We start from the raw sequence: 24,373 nt of genomic DNA on the forward strand, positions 1-24,373 counted from the left end.
ATTTTTTCTCAATTATTTGGCTCACTTCTCTCTATCCTCCCCGATACTAGGTAGGCACAAAATTCATTAAGTGAATAGTAAATTGTCTTTAGCAGGCAAATCTTAGTAAATCATTATCCAATCTCTGGCCTTCTAAATCAGTTAAAAAAATTTTATTATTATTATCCAGCTTCTGGTTCTCTTAAATTAATAATTTCTAGCTTACCCTAAATCACGTAGAGCCAACGTGCAGGCTGAGGTCATAATGGTTCATGATAACACCTTCATGCCAACAACGCCCTATTGTTCCCCTCTTGCAGGATGAATCCCACTAGGTGACCAATACATAGTTACATTCCTAAAGGTTAAAATCCTACCGACTAGCAATAAGATCTTCTTCCACGGTGTCTTGTCAACTTGCACAACTGCGGACCACATGTGGCATGGCCTTAGACACATCCTTGTTCCCTGACACAATTACACAGTAAAATTTTGCAGTAGGTAAAAATTTTAAAGCTATTTGGAAGTGTTTGTAAGTTTAAATGTTGGCCAATTCTTTTTTTAATTACACTTACAAGTATACTGGTAATATCTACCTTGCAAGATACTTTACGTAATTGCCATCCTGCAAGAATTTTGTGTTTTCATTAAACTCAGGTTACCCTAACTCATCACTGAAAGATCTTTATAAGTCCAGTCACTGGAATTACCTTCATTTTTGAAGTATTGTAAATACTATGTCCTTAACAAAACATATTATGTATGCACAAATTAATTAAAGCCTAGATGAATGAGTCTTGGCTGATGCAACCTAGATGGTGCCTACACAGTAAAGATATTCCAAGGGTAAATAGGAGAACCAACAGCTCTATTCACCACATGAGTAAGTAGCTCCATTGAAGCCAACTGAACAGCTCCTGGGAGAAAAGTTACACAAGAATTGGTTAGAGGAACAAATTACTGATGAGTGGAGTGACATTCTAGCATCAGCGACAATGGCGAGACATGTTATATTAAAAAAAAACAATGTATTAAATTAGATTGTTTACTGGTGTCCCTCTCTGTGTACAGTTAACTGTTCCATACACCTAAATGCATCTTTTCCATGCATGCTGCTAGCCTGAATTGTGCATCTGCTTTGAGGCACCTTGCCTTAGTGACTGTTTTTTGATTTTTGGTCTTTCATACAGCATTTGGTTAAAATAATAGTTCATTTAATAATCTCTGTAGGTTAGTTTATGCATTGTGAATGCTCTTATCAAAAAAGGAATTCTTTCTTATTCTTTCAGCATTACAAAGTAACTGCCTAATAAAATGTGTGTTTAAAAACTATGCTTGTTTTAGTACTACTGCATATGAAATAAATTTAGTTCTAAAGTCTAAGGACTACAGATCTTCTCCCTTCATACCAATAGTAATATCTCAAGAAAGCTTAGCCAGACTAGATGAAAGTAAGTTAAAAGTGCAATTCTGTGTACTTTGTTAATTCTTTTCTGCCACAGCAATGTCTATCATTTGCAATACATTGGAATCAGATAGAGATGGTAGGTATCAAATTTTTTCATAATAGCTAAACGAAGTTTTTGTAGAGAACTTGTATTTGAGCAAGCTGCTGAGTTTCCCTTTGCCTTCATTCCCCAGCTATATATACATATATAAAACATTATGTATATGTACAACGTGTATATTAAATGTGTGTACAGCCACTTGTGGAGTGGTGATGTTTGAATCATATGTATTTATTTTCTTGTACTTGTTTCATTGAGCAAATGAGGACCTACATTACAAGAAAGTTGAGGGATTTACCTCTCAAAAAATCAATGAAAGACTGAATAATCAAAGCCAGACCTCATGAGCTTACTTTAATCACTATCATCCTTCCTCCTAAATGCACAATAGACAAGACACGTGGCTCCTCTCCAAATATGCCTTTTCCTTACACAGTGACCCAGGATTGACAGTTTGCCAGTTCTTGGTGGAAAAGCTGATACAAATATCTGTTAATCACCCCTGTATACTGTGGCAAGCATCCTTTCATTGGGAGAAAGGACACATTATATCCTGTTGAAACTGATGGCTTGCCAGAATTATCCGCAGCCACGCAAACCCAAGTGCAAAGTATTTTTACCTGCCTTCCTGGTGGTAGTAAATTGAGATGCACTTAATAATCAGTGATTGATCTCTGCATGAGGAAATACTCCATGCTTCTAATCTCAACATCACTGCTTTGCAGATATTAGGGGTGTTGGTCCTCTGGTGACTGGTGGCATCTTAATGGGGTGAGGTTCCTGACCCTGCTTTGACCCATGTGTATTTTTCTAGCCGTGGTACTGTTTATGGGAAGGGAGAAATGCCCAAGTAGCACATGCTCAAAAAAGGTGAGGAAATAGGTAAATTAATTGAAAATGGCTTGGAACATCTGCCTAGATTAGCAATGTGGCAGTGAAAGATTAACTATGTAAATACAGACTGTTCATCAGGTATGACTGGATAGTGCCTATAAGTTGATAAAGAAACTGTATAGCAGAGGAAAGACAGCTTGTGACTAAGGTACTGAACCTAAAATATGCTGTCAAAGCCTAGTTGCATGGGAGATTTTACGTGGTTCTAATGTTTTATTTCTTACTTCTTTGCCAGTACTTACTTTGCTCTCTTTTCTTTTTATTTGTTGGCTTGTATTGTGGTCAATAATCTTGTCAGTAGAGTAATATTGTTAAAAAACAGTACTTTTTATGTGCAGCTTAACACTCAGTATGCACTAGAGAAACAATTAAAAACTAAGAGGTGACAAAACTACAGTATTGAAACACTACTGTAATTAAGACATAATGTTGTTTTTACAGCAGTACATGACTGTCATAATTTTTTCCTTGTTTGTTAACTACTTATATTAATGGGAAAAAGACTTTAAAAAATGCAAAACCTGGCCATTCTTCTACATTTCAAACATTTCAATCCACATTTCAAACTATTTCTCTTTTTATTTGATTGGGAGAAGAAACCTTGTTGGTCATGATAAAAACACTTTAGAAATTTACCTTACAGTGAATAAAACAAAAGCAGTGATATTGCTTGCCCTCTGATCAGCTCTGTTTTTTCCTAGCTGCATTTATTAATTAAATTTTATTTTGTAATCTCATTCATTTTCAAACGTATTTATGATTCACACCCTAGAGAGATAGCCACAGGTCTGTACTTCAGGAAGTGCTGACTAAGTGCTTATACTTTTGGAGTTTAGGAGAATATAAGATCTAGTAATTCAGCCTTTGGCTATGCAGAAAGTAGCAGCAGGAAAAAAACCAATATAATTTACTGTGATGATAATTCATCAGTTTGAAATAATTTTTGACTGAAGTTTTCCATTTTTGTGGGTGCTTGAAGAATGCTATTTCATGTGAGTGTTGTTCGATATGACTTATCTGGAATTTTGAAGGGTTTTAAGTCTGGCAGGACAGTTAAAGGGAGTTGTGTATGCTAAAGTCTTCCAATACTCATGTTTGAATACAGGACTTGACAACTGTGTCACATGGCAAGAAATAACTTCACAATAACGGGTGAAATTTCCCATCTCAGACTAACACAGTTTCTGTATTGTTTTATTGTTCAGTTTTGTCAGAAACATGCTTTCTGCTCAGTCTATACTGTAGATGGCAGTAAGATTATACTACAAAAGTGTATATGGGCTGGAATAACTAAATTAAAAGATGTGTGTAAAAACCTATGGATGGTTTCAGGTTTTGAAGTGACAAACAATAACCAGTCCTTTCTGGAGGTTCTTCAAGAAGCATTAGAGTTGCTATAAGTAGGTGGCTTAGAGTCAAAACTTGAAACTAGATTTTAATTTAGTTATTCTAGCCCATCTATCCTTTTCTCATTTCCTGCATTGTCTTTAGTGGATGATGCCTCCTCTTCCCTTATAACACTTTGGCTTCCCACAGTGGTCTCTCTTTGCCTCCTGTAAATACATTCTCCTGCTGCTTCTTCTTATGAGTGCCTTCCCCAGGCAGAGAGGTTTACTGATCAAAGGATTTTCACCAGAGCTTTACTTGGATGGGGATGTGCGAACTCACAGACTGCCTGATGGGCTCACAGCTCTGGAGTTGGGTGTTTCTTTGCTCTATATATATACAATCTGTATGTGTGCACACACATGTGTGTCTGTATATATGGTAAGCAAAATTTGGGAGAAATTAACAATATTAGAGACTCACTGCCCATGAAACAAGTGTTAGCAACCATTGGCCCACTAAACAACCATTCTACAAATGAGATCACAACAGTATTCCTGTTAAAGATGAGGCTCTCTCTTGAAATTGCTTGAAATTCAGGACTGAGTCCCAGCAGTGCTGTCCTCACTGGGTTTTCTCAGGTCTCTTAGTGGCTTTGCATTAGCCATGGAAAATGGACCTGGTGTCACTTCAGTCCCAGTGATAGAAGAGCCTGTATATACTCAACCCTCTATTGTATCAGCTCTCCTGCTTTGGTCCAATTGTCTGCCTCCTTATTACCCATCACTGTATGTTAAATTCACTTGTTATCTCCAGCTTACCACAGGTATGTACAGCCCTCACCATATGGGTTAATACTGCTGTCCTTTCCAAATGAAATCAGTTAATTGTGAGGAGATGGATATGTGGGTTGTGTGGTCTCTTGTGAGACAAATAACTATGTTGTGATTTCTTCATGGCCATAACCAAAAAAATCTTTTTCTCGTGATGGTGGGATTTTATTGCATTAAATGTAGATATGTGTCACTAAGGAATAGTATTACGTAACAAAGCACATCCTTGACTCTCAAGGATAGGAAATGTATGTAATCCCTGACCACTATTTCTAAAAACATTTTTAAAAAATCCTTAAGGTCCAGTTTCTCTTTTTGCTTGCACTTAAGTCGTGTACATAATTTTAGAGTATCCACATCATTTACAGCAAATAAATATAATTCTTTATAGTGGAATCATCTCTAGATGTAGGATTTCATGCTTCATTAATAATATTTATTACCTATTTCAGCTCATTTTTTATCAATACCAGAAAGTTATACATGAGCATTCTTTAACCAGAAAAAAATAGTACAATACTAAAACGCTTATAACCAGTTTTTAAAGACAAGTCCTGAAGCAGATGTTCAGTAACAGACATTTTTAAAATTAAAATAACAGGGGAAAGGAGTTGGGGTTTGTTTGTTTGTCCCCCAAGGAAATTAAAAAGCATTTCTATAATTTTGATTATAACTTCAAGAGGAAGTTTTATTGTACCAAAGATGTGGTTTCATGAAAGATGAAAACCTTAAGGGTTTAAAGTCTGTTTTTAAAACTAGAAATTGAACTTCTCTTGTTAATCTTAGGAAGCAAAGTCCTGTGGCAGTTTTCTAATGCACAGAACATATAGGTTCTGCTACAAAAACTGATAATACAAAAAAAGGCACACACTCTTTCATAACATCTGCTCCCTGAGCATATATGAGTAGTAGCAGCAGATTCCTGTGAATAAGTACCTATGATTAATCCTATTGCAGCAGAACAACAGCAAAGTAGTAGGCTCTTACACGTTTTTTATTATCAATAATTTACTTCCATTTTAAACTGAAAATCTAGAGAAGTTTCTGCTATTTGCTTGTAGTCTGAGCTGAATTCTGTTGTCATCACTGGTGAATTTTCATTGGGATTTTATGATGGTGCGATCTTGAGGACGTCTTCTCAAAATAAATCCTTTGCACTGGGTATAGCTTGTGGGTGCAAGTACAAAAATTACTAGTAATGATTTTTTTCTGCTAAAGAAAGAATTTGATCTAACTTCTATAGTAAGTTTCAAGAATTGGGAACTAGAGAAATTCCTCCCTAATTCTCTCTTCCTTCATCCTTTCATATAGCGTTCTGAAAGAGTATAGGAAGCGAGGGAGATGTGGCCCTCCAAAATTCAATGGAGTCACTTCCATGAGTTGATTTTTCAGAACGGAACCACCATTATCCACACATTTGCATGTACATTGCAACAGATAAATCTTTGCTGACGGAACATGGAAAAGATACTGTGTTCTCAGTCTGTGCACAAGAATGAGTGAACAAATGACTTTTCAGGTCTAATTCCAGTTATTCAGCAACGCCTGCAGGTCATGGGACCTTTGCAACATTGAGATAATGATGGGCATTTATATGTACGTCTACCTACTGTGCATTTACAAAGTAGTTGCAGGTGTTGTGGTTTAGGAATGGTACTCTCTAATTTAGTGCTCCCACAAAAACTGCAAGCCTTTCGCTCCTCACTGCCCCTTCCTCCACTCCTGCAGTGGGCTGGAGAGAAGTGGAAGCACAAAAGGTAAAGATCACAGTCTAAGATAACAACAGTTTACTGGAAACAGCAATGAGGTAAGAAAACAAACAGTAACAGCAACAATACTTGCAACAAAAGTGTACAAAAGAGAGAGAGAGTGATTCACATGCAAAAAGCTCACTGAGCCAAACCTGGCCCAACCACAGCCACGCTACCTCAACTGTTCCCTCCAGCTTGGAACCAGCAGTACCCCATCAATCCCTCTGCCATACCTACTCAACTGGAAGGAAACCCTTCTCCCCTGAAGACACTCTCTTCCCTCTGCCCCCAGCAATGATGTGAGGTGATATAGAATAATCTCTGGGTTCTAGCCATGCCCCCTCTGGCTACTACGAAAATTAACCACTCCAGGCTGGAACCAGGACATTATCTGCCCCTTATTCTATACCATGTATGTCATGCCCAGATCCTACACCTTCCAACTATACGCATGAATATATATGTGTGTGTGTGTGTGTGTATATGTATGTATGTGTGTATGTATGTATGTATGTATCTATATATAAGGACTGGTATCGTTTCTACAGTCAATGGCCATCCCTCCAAGATGTCTGATGAGTTCATTTAGTCCATGACTGTGGGTTCTATCCATCTGAGCTGTTTTCCAGGGTAGAAGGGCTGGTGTGCTGTTGGATGGTTGCAAGCTGTATCAGGAGCTCATGTCTGCTGTATCTGGAGCAGATCATATCCATGGTCCATAGTGGTTATGGCATACAGTGGTAGTGTCATTCAGCAACCAATACTATACAATTGAACATTACAGACTGTTTTTATCCCTTGAAGTACGCATCATGTTTCCCTGCCCCTCTGCATTACCCACCATGTGTACACAGGCCCTTGAGCAAAACCAATCCCACAGATGGCTTTGCCTTTGCTTGAAGCAGGACTATTCCAAGCTGTGTTTCCTAACACCTATTCCTCGTATGCACCATGGGGACTTATTCCCCTTCTCTGCTTCATGAAGGCTTTGATGGGGCAGGACCAGCGCAATTAGTAGAGCATCTAGTGTTTACTAAGGAGGTGGCCTCTGCTAAATGTAGGTCCCAGTGTTTGAAAGTTCCACTACCCATTGCTTTGAATGTGGTTTTTGAACAGTCCATTGTATTATTTAATTTTCCCACAGGCTGATGCATGTGAGGGAATATGATACACCCACTCCATACCATGCTCTCTGGCCCAGGTGTCTGTTAAACTATTTTTTAAATGAGTCCCATTGTCTGGCTCAGTTCTTTCTAGGGTGTCATGTCACCACAGAACTTTCTTTCCAAGGCCCAAGATGGTGGTCTGGGCAGTGGTGTGAGGCACAGAGTACATCTCCAGCCATCCAGTGGTTGCTTCCACCATTGTAAGAACATAGCGTTTGCCTTGGTGGGTTTGCAGGAATGTGATGTAATAAATTTGCCAGTCCTCCCCATATTTATATTTCAACCATTGTCCCCCATCCCATTGCGGGGGGGACATGCTTGGCCTGCAGCACGTTTCACAGTTGCAGATCACCTGGGAGATGATGTTCATGGTCAAGTCCATCCCTTGGGCAGGACTTGCTCGATTGATAGAGCTTTGGGTATTGACTAACCAGGTGGCCTTTGCTAAATGTCACTCTCAATTTTTGAAAGTCCCCTCACCCAGTGCATTTAGGGTGGTCTTCAACAGTCCATTGTACTGTTCCACTTTGCCAGCAGTAGGGGCATGATAAGGAATGTGGTACACCCACTCAATGCCATGTTCTCTAGCCCAGGTGTTTATGAGGCTATTTTTAAAATGAGTTCCGTTGTTTGACTCAATTTTCTGAGGAGTACCGTGCCTTCACAGGACTTGGTGTTCAAGGCCCAGAATGGTGTTACGGGCAGTGGCGTGACGCACAGGGTAGGTTTCCAGCCACCCAGTGGTGGCTTCTACCATTGTGAGCACATAGCGCTTACTGTGGCGGGTTTGAGGCAGTGTGATGTAATCAATCTGCCAGACCTCACTATACTTTTATTTTGACCACTTTCCACCATACTACAAGGGTTTCACCCACTTGGCCTGTTTGATCTTAGCACACATCTCACAGTCATGGATAACTTGAGAGATGCAGTCCATAGTTAAATCTACTCCTCGGTCTCGTGCCCACCTAGAGGTGGCATCTCTGCCTTGATGACCTGAGGCATCATGGGCCTATCGAGCTAGGAACAAGTCTGTCTTATGCTGCCAATCCAAGTCTACGTGGGACACCCTTATCTTTGCAGCTCAATCTACCTGTTCCTTGTTTTGGTGCTCTTCATTAGCTCGGCTCTTGGGGACATGGGCATCTACATGGCGGACTTTCACAGGCAGTTTCTCTGCCCAGCTAGCGATGTCTTTCCATTTTTCTGCTGCCCAAATTGGTTTTCCCCTACGCTGCCAACCAGCCTTTTTCCACTTTTCTAGCTAACCTCACAGAGCATTGGCTACCATCCATGAATTGGTGTAGAGGTAGAGCTTTGGCCACTTCTCTCTTTCAGCAATGTCCAGGGCTAACTGAACGGCTTTGAGTTCAGCGAGTTGACTCGATCCACCTTCTCCTTCCTTAGCTTCTGCGACCCGTTGTGTGGGGCTCCATACGGCTGCTTTCCATTTTCACTGACAGGAACCATCAGTGAAAAGAGCATGGCGTGTTTCATCTGCTGGTAGTTGGTTGTATGGTGGAGCTTCCTCTATGAGTCACCTGTTCTAGCTCCTCTTCTTCAATCAGACTAAAATCTTCACCTTCAGGCCAATTTGTAATTATTTCCAAAATTCCAGGGCGATTTAGATTTTTCATACAGGTGCGCTGTGTGATAAGGGCAATTCATTTGCTCTATGTGCCATTGGTGGCATGGTGAGTAGAGGGAACCTCTGCTTTAAACATGCACTCCAGCACTGGTAGTCGGGGTGCCAGGAGGAGTTGTGCTTCTGTGCCAATTACCTCTGAGGCAGCTTGGACTCCTTCGTAAGCTGCCAAGATTTCCTTCTCTGTTGGGGTGTAATTGGCTTCAGACCCTCTGTAACTTCGGCTCCAGAATCTCAGTGGACAATCCCAAGTCTCACCAGGCCTTTTCTGCCACAGGCTCCAGGACAGACCACGGCTCCCAGCTGTGGAGTACAGCATATTCTTTACCTCTGGTCCTGTTCTGACTGGGCCAAGAGCTCCTGCTAGATCTGGGTGAAAGATTGCTGCTGTTCAGGGCCCCAGTGGAAATCATTTTTCTTATGGGTAACCAGTAAAGAGGGCTTATGATTTGGCTGTACTCAGGAATGTGCATTCATCAAAAGCCTATGGCTCCCAGGAAAGCCTGTGTCTCTTTCTTTTTGGTTGGTGGAGACATTGCAGTGATTTTATTGATGACCTCAATGCGAATCTGACGCCGTTCATCTTGCCACTTTACTCCCAGGAACTGGATCTCTTTGGCAGGTCTCTTGACTTCGCTCTTTTTGATGGCAAAACCAGCTTCTAGGAGAATCTGGATGATTTTTCTTTCCTTTCTCAAATACTTCTTCTGCCGTGTTCCCCCACACAGTGGTGTCATCGATGTACTGCAAGTGTTCTGGAGCCTCACCCCTTCCCAGCGCAGCCTGGACCAGCCCATGGCAGATGGTGGGACTATGTTTCTATCCCTGGGGCAGTTGATTCTAGGTATATTGCATTCCCCTCTAGGTAAAAGCAAACTGAAGCCTGCACTCTGCTGCCAGAGGAATGGACAAAAATGCATTAGCAATGTCAATAGTGGTGTACTACTTCGCTGCCTTGGACTCTAGCTCATACTGGAGCTCCAACATGTCTGGCACGGAAATAGAAACAGGTTTTGCCCCCACATGTCACGATGGGATTATTGTGCACTGTGCACTAGTGTCTACTAAAGATTCGTGTTCTTGTGGCTCTGATGTGCCAGGCCACCAAATCCACACTGTCCAAAAAATACGATTTTCCCTGGCCTCTACCTGGCTAGAGGCAGGGCCCCTCTAATACTGGTGGGCATGCATATTAGAGGTTCCTTTGAGGGGATTGGACATGTTAACTGGAGCTACTTCCCTTCTGGTGGAGCTCCTTCTCTGTAGTCTTGCCCTTCTTCAATTCACGCACTCGTCGTGCCAGGACAGTAGTGGGTTGTCTATCCTACTTCTTCATGTTTTCTCCACTTTCACACAGGAAATACTACAACTCACGTCGAGGGGTGTATCCGGTTCTCATAGCTGAGGAGGGTCTGCGTGGGGTAACAGAACCTCTGATCTGTACTGTCGAGATTTGGAGAAGGCTTTAATCTCCTTACTGAGTTTCTCATGATTTTCCTCTATCTTATCTTCTAGTTTCTGCAGATCTGTTTCCACAGCTGAGATTCTTGCATTCATTGGGCCATGCACAGCATCTGCACACACTCGGAACTTCCTTGCCATATTACGCACAGTCTCATGCCCGTCATCTTGCTTCATAATGGCTAAAGCAGAAGCATACTCTGATGGCCCAAGCTGTACGAGTTTTTGCCACATTACAGGTGTACACTTTACCCCATCTGGGTCCACAAGCGGGTTTCCTATGTCTTGTGGGAAGACAATCTCTACCACCACCATTTCTCTCAAGCATTGTATCTCTTGTTTTATGGTCCTCCATGGGGCTTGTTGTATATAGAGATCATCGGGACATAGGTATCTTCCCCTCGCAGCTCGGATAGCTCGTCTCCAGAGGCTGCAGCAGTCAGTCCCATCCCGTATCGCTTGGTTGAGATCTGGGTCATGTGACACAGTCCCCAAATGCCTTGCCTCAATAGCGTCTAGAAGTGTAACATCGCCTGTGGCATCTCAAAGACAGACTAACCAACTAATTACAGATTCATCATCTCACTGGACATAATCTTTTCTTAGGCCGTGAAGGTCTCTCACAGTCATGGATTCAACAATGACCTCTGACTCAGTTGGTGACCTTGAGGATCCCTCCCTACTGTCACCTGGGCAATCAGTCTTGACTTGGGTTTTCATGCTTCTCGTTAACAGGAGCAACTGCCACTGGCTTAGGCTCCCTGACTTCCTGTTCTGTAGTGTCTGACAGTGTATGATAAGCATATGCCAGGGCCCAACATATTGCACTGCAGTTGTCTCTGAACTTCTCTTTCAGATACCTCCCCACCCCAGCTGGTGTGGGGACTTGTCCAGGGGGAAATTCCTAGTCTTGGGTCAGAAAATTTCTTTAAAGTTTTACCTATGTGCTCCCATACTCCGCACCATTCAAATTTTCCCACATCTGGGTCAGGTGTCTGCTCCTGCTCAGCCCCTCTGGATTTCTCAGCCCTCATTCTGGAAAAGTTGAACATCATATACATGGAACCTACCAGGTAAAGCACCTGTACTACCAAGTTAATGGTCTCTTTAACATCCAGGGGAAACTGAATATTCTCAAAAGGTGATATGCTAGATTTACAGGGAAGGAAATAGGTGAGGAGCCAGGAAGCTTCATCCTCTATTCCTCTAGCAGGTTGGGTAATATTACAAACGAAACCCCAAAACAAGCTACTAAAACTAGAAGAGGACAGCAACAGAGCATGTGCATTTTTAACTGTTTACAATACCTTTTTACAGATCGCCAGTATCACACACATTACTATAACAAGCCAGAGTTGTGTCCCTGATCTGTGAAAATTATACATTAGGGGCAAGATTGTCCCTATCTGTTGGTAGGGAAAGAGGCCCGTGTGCCAAACAGACAGTATTACATTAAACAACCTGCCATCAAACACCATGATGACTACTGATAGCTGTAATCCAATACAAAGCGTTCAAAACCAGAATGCAATTATTAGGGGGTTTTTTTTCACTTTCTCTAACCCCACAAAAGGTGGGTACCAAGTTGTCAAGCCCCACATTGGGCACCACATACTGTCCTGGATTAGAGACAGATATCTCTAGGTGGAGAGCGCTCCAAACAAATGCCTCCCCTCAAAAGCCAAGGGCTTTGGTACCCCCTCCCCCCCCACACTCACAACAGAATTTCTTAAATGAAAGTGAAAAAAGCCAACTTATTTATTTAACAAAACACACAGAGTGCTCTGCAAGGCACAGGGGAAGGGGAAAACAGAGGAAGAAGAGTTATTAAACAAGAGTTAACAGGTGGTAAGCTTTAGTGTCCTTATCTCAGGTGTAGTTTCCCCTCTCCAGGGGGCCCCTGGAGGCTGGGTGGAGTTGCTCCAGTAGTTCCCTGGAGGATTCTTGTCTTCCATGCTCTGGGGCTCCTTGGGTTTTCTTGGCGAGAAAGCAAATCAGAGAAAAGGGTCCAGAAAGGAGATGACGAAGAGGCACCCCCAGGGAAAAACTCACAGCGTCGAACGCAGCCACCAGCCAGTCCCAGGAGTGTCTTTTCCTCCACCTCGCTTCCCCCGCAGAGAGGCTTTGGGAAGAGTTTTAAACAACGCGCGCTCCTCTTATTGGCTGACTGCAGTTAAAGCTGCAGGACCACATTTTTTGAGCATGCGAACAACGATATGGAAATACACAGGATTACCCTCACCTTAGCACAGGTATTCTTCAGTAGCCTGACTCTTGGGTATGACAAGACATACATGTATGTCTACGTGACATACAGCCAACTTCTCTATCTGGGTAGTGATGTCTTGCCAAAATTCAGCAGCCTGGATGGCAGCTCTGTGCTGGTAATCAGCCTTTTTCAATCAGTCTAGCCACCCCCACGAGCATTTGCCACCATCCATGAGTAAGTGTGCCGGTAGAGTGCTGGCCATTTCTCTCATTCAGTGAGATCTAAACCCAACTGGACAGCTTTCAGCCCTGCAATCTGACATGGTCCAGTTCATCCCTCAATAATTTCTGTGACTTGCCATGTAGGATTCCATACACATAGCCATTGGAATCTGATGATATCCATCTTGCCATTTTACTCCTAAAAACTGAATTTCCTGGGCAGATGCCTTGACCTTACTTTGCTTCATGACAGAACTGGCCTTCAAGAGGATTTGGATTAGCTTCTTCCGTTTTTCAAAAACTTCCTCTGTTGTGTTGCCGCACACAATGATGTCATCCATGTATTGCAACTATTCTGGAGCCTCACCCTTTCCCACTTCAGTCTGGATGAGTCCATGGCAAATAGTGGGACTTTGGACTCCAGTTCATACTGAACGTCTAGCATGTCTGTTGCAGCAGCATTCAGTGGTGGTGCGACTTTGTTCAGGACACAACAGTCCACTGTCACGCTGGAATCTCCATTGGGCTTACACACTGGCCCCATATGGGGCTGTTAAAGTGTGAGCAAATCTTACTGACCACTCCCTGGCTCTCCAGTTCACAAGTCATCTCATGGGTGGGGGTCACTGAGTCCCAGTTGGTGCGGTACTGTTGATGAGGCTCTGTTCTGGTAGTGATTGGTACCTGTTCTTCGACCCTATGCAGTCCCACAGCAGAAGGGTCCTCTGAGAGACCAGGCAAGGTGTTCAGCTGTCTAATTTCTTCTGTTTCCGCAGCAGCTATCCCAAAAGCTCAACAATGCCCTTTTGAGTCCTTGAAATAGCTGCTCCTGAATCATTCTGTGCCAAGGATGCATGGGGCCTCTGGGCCAATCAGAATGCAGTGGTTTTGCCATTCATTCTGAGTCAGGCTCACCTCAGCTTCCAGTACTTTCAGCTGTTGAGATGCCCCTGTGTGGCTAGCACAGGTTTTTCCCATGAGAAATTTTCTTGTGTTTTATAAATAAAGGTAAAGTTTGGATGTTGTTGGAACAGTGTCCCAGAACTTGGACATTGCAGGCCTGGCCAATCAGGCCTGGGGGAAGGCTTCTGACTGACCAATCTGGGTGACTTTTGAGAACTCTATATATGTGATGAAATCAAAACAATAAAGGTCATTCCTTCTTGCCACTGAGAACTGGTGCATTCATTACTCTGCTAGCTGCTCAACAGCGACACCCCTGTCACCCCAGAAACAGATTCTGCCCCTACAGATCTTGATGGCATCAGGGTACATTATGTGCCAGTGTCAACTAAAGCCTTGTGCACCCTGTGGGTATATGTGACCCCATCAGATGTGGGTCTGATGTGCCAGGCCATGGGATCCACACAATCCAATAAATCCAACTGTCCCTTTCTCCTAGCTGGCTGGAGGCAGGGCCCCTGTAGGTCTCGTCATAGTATTCATTGCTCATTTCTTGTAAATATGAACTGGAGATCACTTCAAGAGGATCAGAAATAACATTCAACCCTTCCATTCTGTCTGAGGACTTGCCCACTGGAAAACGGAGTGGCATTTATCCTTGAAGAATTATTACCTGTGGTGGTTATCTTTTCTCTCAACTCACATACCAGTGCTGCTAGGGCAGAAGTTTGTTTTCCATCCCACTTTCTCATGTCCTCTCTGTGGTCATGCAGGTAAAACTGCAGGTTACCTTGAGCAGGGGGATACATCCTCCCAATAGCGGACATTTTGGTCCATACTGGTGAGGCAATGGGACATTTCCTCTCCAGCTTGATCAAGACTGTTTCAAGTCTGTCTGCAGTCTTGGACAGTCTTTCCACAGCTGAGGTGCAGGTTGGTAGGGAGAAAAAAGATGAACTTCAGATTGTCAAAGTCAGGTAATCACTTGAAGCAATGTTTCTTCTTTTCTGATTGACATCAGTGCCAAAGGTTTGGCATACAACGATGGTGCCCTCCATACAAACTTCTGCCACATGGACTGTGTACGCTGGACCTGATCTGGATATGCAGGGGACTGCTCATTATTTTAATCCCTTTAGATTACCTCCAGCACAGCTAATTCTCTCAGGTACTGGATACCTTTCTCCATGGCATTGCACTTGTCTCAGTGCACTATCAGGTCATCCATGGGAGAATATCTTTCCCTCATGCTTTACAGATGTCGCCTCCAGAGGCTGAGAGTTTCTGTCCTCTTCTAAATCCCATTGTCAATGCCTACATCCTGGGAGAGGGAGCTTAGTTTCTTGGCCTCACTACCTTCTAGTTTTATATTGCAGGTTGTGATATCCCAGCATCAGAGCAGGCAGGTCACAAGGGGCTCTCCTGGCTGGTGGCTGAAATGTTTTCAAATATCTCAGAGCTCACATGAGGGTAGGGATTAGGTAATTTTCTCTGCCCCTGCCTATTCCCCCTGTTGTGAGCACCCTATTCCTCTTCATCCCTCACTAAGAGAACTGAATTTGTCTTTAGTTTCTCTGTAGGTGTACCTGCTACTGGCACGAGTTGTTCATTTGGTTCAGCTGCAGTTTGAGTGGCCACAGTGCCTGCTGGTGTGTTTTCCTTCCCCTCACCCTGAGCGTGCTGTCTAATACAGAGGAGTGTCCAATAAATCATAACTGAGGCCCAGCACATTGCAATAAATTGTTCCTCTGTGGAATTGCCCCAGCTTTCTCCTTGCAAATATTCTGTCACTTTATCAGGGCCCTGTAGTTGTTCAGGGATGAACTTCCAAGCCATTGGAACAGATAATTTCTCCAATGACTGCACTTTTTTCTCTCACATTCCATGCCACTCATGACTATCCACCATCAGGGCACATCTCTGAATGACCTTCCTATAAATTTGTGTCCTGACTCTAACCATGATGTGGACTGCACTGAGGAGACCTGGCATACTTAGCAACAACAACATTCTTTCCTTAATGTCCAAAGGGAATTCAAAATTCTCAAAAGCTGTTGTAACAGTTCTGAAGCAGGAAAAGGGGGTGAAAAACTGGGGAAAGTCATCCTCCTGTATTCTCCCCACAGACTGGATATGATTATTACTGGACTACCAAATATTGTGCCTGAGGCAAGGGTAGGAGAACAACCCTTGCTTCAAATGACCCTCATTACATGTTATAATGTGACAAACTGTTATCACACAGTACATCAACAAAGCAATACTGATCCTTCTTCCTGCTCTGAAATAGAGCACTGCAAGGAGCACATACAGGAATATATACAGGGTTAGGTACTGCAGCCACATGAAGAGATCACACAACATTGTAACCAGTGGCTCTGTACCTAATACAACAAATGCTTAGGTGAAGTTTCTTTCCAGCCTTCTCTGGGCAGATACGTTGCTATCGCAACCTTTGTGTCCCACTTGGGCACCAAATTAGGCTGTCGAGGTTTAGGAATTGTATTCTTCAGTTAAATGTTTTCACTGAAACACTCCAGACTCCCCTGCGGCAGGATGGAGAGGAGACTTGGAGGTACAAAATATGAGTTTCATGGGTTATGATAAGAACAATTTACTTGAAACAGCAGTGAGGTAAGAAAACAAACAGTAAAAGCAACAATATTAATAACAAAAGTGTAGAAAAGAGAGTGATTCACATGCAGAATGCTACCAAGCCTGACCCGGCTGCAGCCACGTTTCCTGGACTGCTCCCTCTGACTCAGAACCAGCATTACCCCACCATTCCCTCCAGGCTTTCTTGACCAGAAGGAACCCCTTCCCCTGGAAGAGATTCCCTTCCCTCTGCCCCTGGCAATGGCATGAGGTGGTGTGGAATAATCTCCAGGTTCTGGCCATGCCCTCGCTGGCTACTGTAGAAATTAACCTTCTCTGGCTGGAACTAGGAGAGTAGGTATGTATGTAATGTACACTTATGCTCCTAGCAGGGTAAACTTATCTCTAGATTAATAGCATGTCCCAGCTACCAAAAGAAAGGGGCTTGTTACACCACCCTGCAACTTTTATGTCCTTTGCACAGAAGGTAAGAGGCAGAGATAAGGATTGATGGGAGGATGGTGTGTGCATAGTCTCATACTGCTGTGAATTTGGGATGTAATTTGAGGCACAGGCAAGGACTTGAACTTCAGGAAGATGTGCTGGAGAAGCCCCCTTGACAGATTTAATGTGCTGCCTTTTAGACCCCTGTGAATTAAAATATGCTTGAAGAAAATTAAAGTTGCTGAAAACTGAAACTAAAATTCCAATTTCATGGAATTTTAGTAATGACAAAACACCACAAGATATTCCTACACAGGCAATTTGGGAATAAAGGGTGGCAATAACTGGTTGATAAAAGAAGATCAAAACATCATGTTTTACACAGCAGGAGTAAGAAAACAGATTTAGAGTGGTAGGAGTTACACAAATGTTTAATTATGTTGAACAAAATATTTATTCAATGATCTCAACAGTGCACTGCTAAGTTTGAGGAGTTATTCTTGAATGCTTACCAAAGTCTGTTATTAAAATAATTTTTGTTTATCTGAGCAACTTAAAAAACCAGAGATGTGAGAATTTTTATCCAAACTGAGGTGGAAACCATTTGCATTTCTTTAAGTACAAGGGTTTAGAAAACAAGAAGATATGCAAAAGTGACTATCAGTGATTACAGTTGGAATTGAGAAGCTGGGAGGTGGGTGACTGTACTGTATTCCTCTGATCCCTCTTGTTCTGTGCAGTTGTAGAAACTGAGAGCACTGTTAATAACACTGTCAGCATTTACTCAGGACCCAAGAGTTAGCCTGGCTTTAGGTTCGGCTCCAAACTTGCATTAGTCTCTATTTTAAACCGATAAGCCTTTATCTGCCTCTTCTGGTCTGTATTTATTAGAAATACTCTATGTGGTTTTGTTTTTGTTTTTTTTTTTTTTAAATCATGCTCCATATAAGAGGACTCCTACCTCAGAGTAGTTAATCTATAAGGAGCAGAGTACTTGTGGAGATTTGGGACCTCATTTATACTGACGTAAATAAGGAGTTATGATTTTGGATTAGCACTTGGAGGAGATGCTAACTACTGGGCTGGTTCTTTGTGCATAATGTTATCTGTTGTCATACTGACAAAGTAAGTTTCAATTTAATTATTCGATTACTTATGACTCTCATCTCTTCTGATTTGCAGATGGGCTTCTTCCGCCGGAGGTACAAAGAAATTATTGAGGCTGAAAAAAGAAAGGAGAATGAAGATAGTTGGAACTGGGTCCAGAAAAATCAGTAAACTGCCCATGAAAACAAAAGCCCAGTCACATGACACATGCTCACTAACCTATAGGTCCTGCTCTCATATCTTCCATATGTGGAAGAAGGAATCTTCTCCAGATTTTTCGGAGACCTCAATGATGCTGTGTCTTCTATTACTCCAGAAAGCTAGGGAACATATCCTGAGGCAGCCACTGCAGCCATGTCAGGTGGCTGGAGTGATCCACACTTCATTTAAGAGTTGAACTTGGAACTTTGGTAACCAAGCTGCAGTGCAGAGCAATATTTATGAATCCAACTATGTAGTATGCCCTCAGGGGAAGACTTTTAACTAAAAATATTTTTTATAAATATAAGCTTTTTATATTGAGTGTGTCTTTATATTTGTATCAATGTTTTATAATTTCTATTGAATAGCTATATAGTTCACTCAAGCACTGATATCTGGCTAAATCTTTGGAAATACATATATGGATATATAAATTCTATTGTACTTTTAGACATCAATGCAAGGGAGAAAAGAGAGATTTGCAGATAAAAGTAGCTGAAATCCTCATATGCTTAATTCACTAGGCTTGGTACTATCATATATAGATCATTTAATGGAAATAAGCCAAAATCTTTTCACTGTCTCTTTCTTGAATTTGGTGTTTGATTTTTAAGCTAAAGACTCTAAAGCATTTTACAGTTGTAATACTCGGTATCTTGAGTCTTTACTTTACTAGCCTGGATGGGAGAGGATGAAAACACTTCTTCAGTGACATGTAGCAAGATGCAGCTTGCTTTGGCTCACTGAAGAAGGCATCACAGAATCTTCTCTTTGGGAAGTCTTTTCTTGCAGTCTCTAGGACTGTACAGGTAAGATACCAGAATATATATATATAGTTGGGCTAACCACTATGGCACTGGCAAATTCCTTTAAATTAAAAAGAAAAAAAAAAGAAATTGTCATATTCATATTAAGAGGGATAGTTTTAAAGCTGCTGTTAATGATTGTGATCTGTTGCTATCAAAGCAAATGATGAATTGCTACAAGCTATGAGCATTATGTCTGCCATGTGAGTTACATACTTGAGTCATGAGTTTGTTTATATAATTTTAAGAGAGATAAGTAGATGCAAGGATTAAAATCTTTGGATCATTGAGTCTTGAGATTGCCTGTCTGGGTGTTCCAAGTACTGAATGTACTTCCTCAAGAATTCAGAAGGAAGTTTAGTCAAAGTGCAGATGTTATTGGATCTCAGCTTGCCATTCGCATTGCTGTTAATTCCTCAACAAATCATTTGTTGAATTAGAAGAAATCTAATTGTAATTAATTCAAATATGTTTCTTCAAAAAGCTCCTGGATTTCTGAATAGAAATAGTGGAACTGTGTAAGACTTGCTTTTAGATTCTGCTTGTATTGTGCACTTCATGTAAATAAGAAGTAAATGGCATGTTGTTAAAAAATCCATGTAAAGGAGAGAAGTCCCAAGCTCTGTGGTAGAAAGTGAAACCAGGATTGAAAGGTTGAAGGATGTCTTATTCCTTAGTGTTGTGGTAAAAGAACAGCTGGAAGTTTGGAAATTTGAATGCAGAGAACATGCAAGAAATCTGCCTGAGAACAGATCTTATTCTTGCTCTTCCTTGCCATATTCATGATAGCTTCAAATTCTAAAAAATGGGCCACATCCATATTCCTGTTTGCTTTTTACCACCATCATCATGTCTGCTATTACTACAGTACTGATCAATATTTATTAACTATTAGCTATCTGCATGCATTAGGGAGAAAACAGTTTTAAAGTGAATTAAGTGTATTGATTCAAATCTGACAAAAAATTATTAGTCTATTCAGCTATTTTTCTTGAAACAGTAATTAGTGATTTGACATATTCTGTGTGAAGAATGATCATTTAAGCCAGAATCCACAGCAAAATCCTGTTATAAGCACATGAAGTGGAGTGCAGATTTTCCATCAGAGAGCAAAACCAAAGTGGCATTTGACTGCACTGTTGCATCATCATCATCATCTAGAGACAGAATCATAGAGTGGCTTGGATTGGAAGGGACCTTAAATAAAGATCCAGTTCCAATGCCCCTGCTATGGGCAGGGAGACTTTTTGCTAGACTGGGTTCCTCAAAGCCCAATCCAGTCTGGCCTTGAACTACTGTATTATCAGAGAGTCAAAGATTGATAAGAATGGCTTGTATTGGATCATCCAGTTCTGACTCCCTGCCCATGAACATGCCAGGTTACTCAGAGCCCCATCCAACCCAGCGTTGAACACTTCCAGGGATGGGCCATCCACAACTCTGAGCAACCTGTTCCAGTTTCTCATCACCTTCACAGTAAAGATTTTTATTAACCAACAAAACCTAATTGCCTGTTTTGTCTGTTAAAAAAAACCAAAAAACCTAAGTCAGACAGAGATAGGATGTGAGATTGATTCACAGCTATGAATTGAAATTGCTTAAAGCACTTGCTAAAAAAAAGCAGGGTCTGTTTATTACCTGGAAGAATCTTCACTATCTGCTCCTCTAAAACTGAGCCCCAAAAATTATTAAAAAGGAGAAATTGCTGAAAAAATAATTCAGGGCACAAGTGAAACTACTTGTGAATTGAACTGAATTTAAAAGTTGCCATCCAAAAAAGAAGGAAGTTCCCTTTGAAAAGCTGAAATCAATAATTTCCACTTTTTACACAAAAATTTGCTTTGAAATCTGCCAAAAAAGCTTCATTACAATATTTTAAAAATCAAAACTAGTTATACCTTTGAAATACCTTTTAAAACTACATTTAAAAGAGAGTTTAAAAAAATTACCAATTCAACATTTCAAATGTTACTGGACTATTTTTTCTCAAAGCAAAAATGGTTTTATTTGTAAAAAAACAAATAAAAGTAGATCACATTTGAGCCCACACTGGACTTTCTTGATTTCTGACTTGAATTGTCATAGAATTGATCCAGCACAAGTCATCGTTTAGTGAAAATCTAGTTGTTGGCCAGATAAGTGCCTTATTCTTGAAATAATCCACAAATTCTTAGTATCGTCACTGCTAGGCACTCAGGTTGTCAGAGATGGTTTTGGTTTTATATGTATATTCTCCAAATTTTTTTCCTTTGTTTTTTTTATCAAATTCCATTGTGTCTCTTGCTTACTTACAGTTAGGATAGTTAGATTTGACAATGAATGATACCGATTCTTCATATTAAAATACTGTAGATGCACCTTTCCACTCCTTAAAAAGTAACCAAACAAAAAGTCCCACTGATTGATGATAATCAGTTTCTAATCTCAAAACCTTATGAAAATGTAATATATTTCAAGAATGTGTAGAACATAGCTGTGCTGTAGAGTTTCTGAGTTTTGGGGTTTTTTAATTAAGAAAGCGTCATAAATATCTAGAGACATGGTTACTTTGGAAATTGCTTTTTAGGGTTCTGGAAGTTCCCATCTGTCAGCTACTTGTTAGTTTCTTTGTGCTGTTCTGCTTGCACAGTGGCTGAGCATGCTCATTGTACAAGTGCTCTGCATTTAATCCATTTTGAGACAATGTCATCAGTTCTCTTGGACAACTTCATTGAAAGGTTAGCTGAATTTATATTGCTTTTTTTTCCCAGCAGGCTCACTTTACACTAGCTATAAGATATGCAGGAGGAAGCTTAAAAGTGGGGCAGTGACATTTTCAAATGCTCTGGCATCTGAGATATCTGAAGCTTGCTGTGTATAAGGTGTCTTCTTACAAATAGTACCCCTGAAATTTTTTTTAGGATAGGAAGAAAACAATCTCAGAAAGAAACATGATCAGGAAGAAAGGGGGAGTGGGAATCAAAGGAAAATATCACTTAATATCACAGCCTGTGCTGCTGCAACCCCATGTAGTTTCCGTCTTGATGTCAAGAACATCACAGTGATTTCACAGTTTGGTGGCTCACAGCACAGGAATGAGCCACCTTGCACAGCATGTTTTCATTTAAAAACCAAGGGGTTTGGGTCTTCGAATTTCCATTGGTTCTTCCCAAGCAACAGCACAACTAGTGTGCCCTAAGGATGTCACTAGTATGCTCTGGTACTTGGCCATTGTAGCCAACAAAAACACCTGCTATTTTTTCTGAATAAACTTGTTCTTTTATTTGCTCAGTTATAATGAGGAAGTCAGCAAACTGTAAAAAATACTGGAGCAGCCTCTGAATTGAAGTCATCTCACAAATTGCTTGGATTATCTGAGAGAGAAGGTATGCCTGATGTGAACTCCCAAGTCTGTACACCACTTAAGCAATATTTTAATCTCAAAGTGGCAAAGACTTCTGAAATGCCAAACATAACACTGAAAACAGTCCTCTCTCTGCCTCAATACATGAATGGTAAGGACCCCACATACCGAGTCAGTGATATGCAGATAGCCGAGCTTGCTGAAAGCAGTAGTTTTGAAAAATTGTTCTTTGATGGTATTTAGTATCAACTTTCTTAAATATCTTCTGTTTATGGGCACATTTTGGAGTACTACACAAGTTTAAAGCGTAGTATCCGTGTGGCATGGGAATATATAATACTGCTTTCACTAAAGTATTAAGGGAGTCATGGAGCTAATTTCTGTCCTTTGTCCCAAGTCTACTCACATGCTAGGCTTTCTTGGATATAAATGAAAGTAGAATTTCATTCATTTAATGTGCATTGATTAAATTGGCATGAAGACTAATTGCTTTTGGAGCTTGGTTTGCATACACGGTTTGCATACCTGCACCATCGTCACTTCTTTTTCTCAGAATGTCACTGCTTATATATTGTAAAATTATGTTTCTTTTTGTGAACTTGTGGTTGGAATAACATGTTCACTCTTACTGATGTCTCCTGTACTTAGAAGCTTGTGTTCACGTGTATTCTAATTCACTTGCACTGTTTTGGAAATGTCAGGTTTACAAAAAAATACAACTTTTCAGAATAAAAAGTGACTGCAAAATTATCCTAATAATATAATTTTGTCAGTTCTTGTCCTTGTCTAGCTCAAGTACTTTTCCATTAACTGGGTGAGACATTTTCTCCTGTATGTTTGAATTAAATACTGTATGTACGTGTTTATTTGTGTGTGGATAATGGACATCTTCTGTTGTAATTCTATGACTTGTAAAATCAAGCTATTTGGAGACAAAGAGTACAACTGACTTGACCACACTATTTAAAAATCATGGAAGTAAAAGAGAGGTAGTGGGAATTATTTATATTTTGTCAATATTGCTTTAGCAACATCAAATCAAACCCCATGTAACTGGGATACTGACCTATGATAAGAGTTGTCAACCTGTGTAACTTGAGTTCTGTTTCAGCCTATGAATTTGGATGAAAATTGAATTATTCAGCTTCATGTGTTTTTCCTGCAAGGATTTATATTCCATAGTGGCTGGAATATAGTAGCTGAAATATATTTGAAATCATATTTTCCACTCTATGCATCCACATGCTTACTGTGTCATAGGGAGCAGAAGCTGGATATAAGCTTTTACTTCTGTGTCTCTAAGTGTTTCAGTGTTCTCCAGCCATACCAAAGCAGTCTGTTTCCTCAGTATTAGACTGTTGGCTACATATCTAAGAACAGGCTGGGCAGAGCTAGGACCTAACCTGTGACTCAGATTACATTTGTACCGGTGGAAGACCACAGCTTTATGTACCACAAATCCCAAGGCATCAGGAGAGTTCCAAGTAGATGTGGGTTCTGACATACAGGTAAATTTACTTCAAAGTAAAAATAAATGTTCTCAGTCATTGCTGGGCAAAAGTGGTGGGAGAATGCTCCTGCCAACAGGAATGCAATGCCCAGTTTGCTTTTGGAGATTAGTGGAAGCATTAGTGCTGCAGCAGCTAAAATAATAACCAGAAACTTTTGGATTGTTTCTGGTTATTATTTTAATAATAATCTCTTTGCTATCATGTGAGCATGTATGTGTGTGTGTAAGCAGGAGGTGTACATCCGCTTCTGGAGACACAGGATTGATGAGCTAACAATGCCTTCTGTGAGGCTCACTTCTGGTCTTCTTGATGAGCAGAGAACAGCAGTCTCTGTGTGCTGTTTTGTGTGCTCAATTACGTTACCCCAAATAGCTTTTAAGAACCTTTTAGGACTTCTATGACAAAGTGGCTTTGTTTTAGAAATCAAACCCACATCCTTTAGAAGATTTGTTTCTTAGAGTTTAACCAAG

The 24,373-nt window shown here is 41.0% G+C and overlaps 1 protein-coding gene across 7 annotated transcripts in view; it reads left to right on the top strand.

Annotated features, from left to right (window-relative positions):
- The window catches only part of ITGA9 (integrin subunit alpha 9), a 277,433-nt gene that overhangs the window by 251,727 nt on the left and 1,333 nt on the right, over positions 1-24,373 (top strand). For 6 of the 7 annotated variants that reach the window (XM_085051665.1, XM_085051662.1, XM_085051664.1 and 3 more), the window contains one exon: positions 18,118-23,156. In XM_085051665.1, coding sequence (XP_084907791.1) covers positions 18,118-18,213 — 96 coding nt within the window. In that variant the 3' untranslated portion in view covers positions 18,214-23,156. Of the gene's footprint in view, positions 1-18,117; positions 23,157-24,373 lie in introns of those variants that run through there. The other variant, XR_014849888.1, reaches the window with a different exon arrangement.

The sequence above is a fragment of the Lichenostomus cassidix genome, chromosome 2, assembly GCF_008360975.1.
Source record: "Lichenostomus cassidix isolate B80296 chromosome 2, HeHo_3.0, whole genome shotgun sequence".
NCBI classification, from domain to species: domain Eukaryota; kingdom Metazoa; phylum Chordata; class Aves; order Passeriformes; family Meliphagidae; genus Lichenostomus; species Lichenostomus cassidix.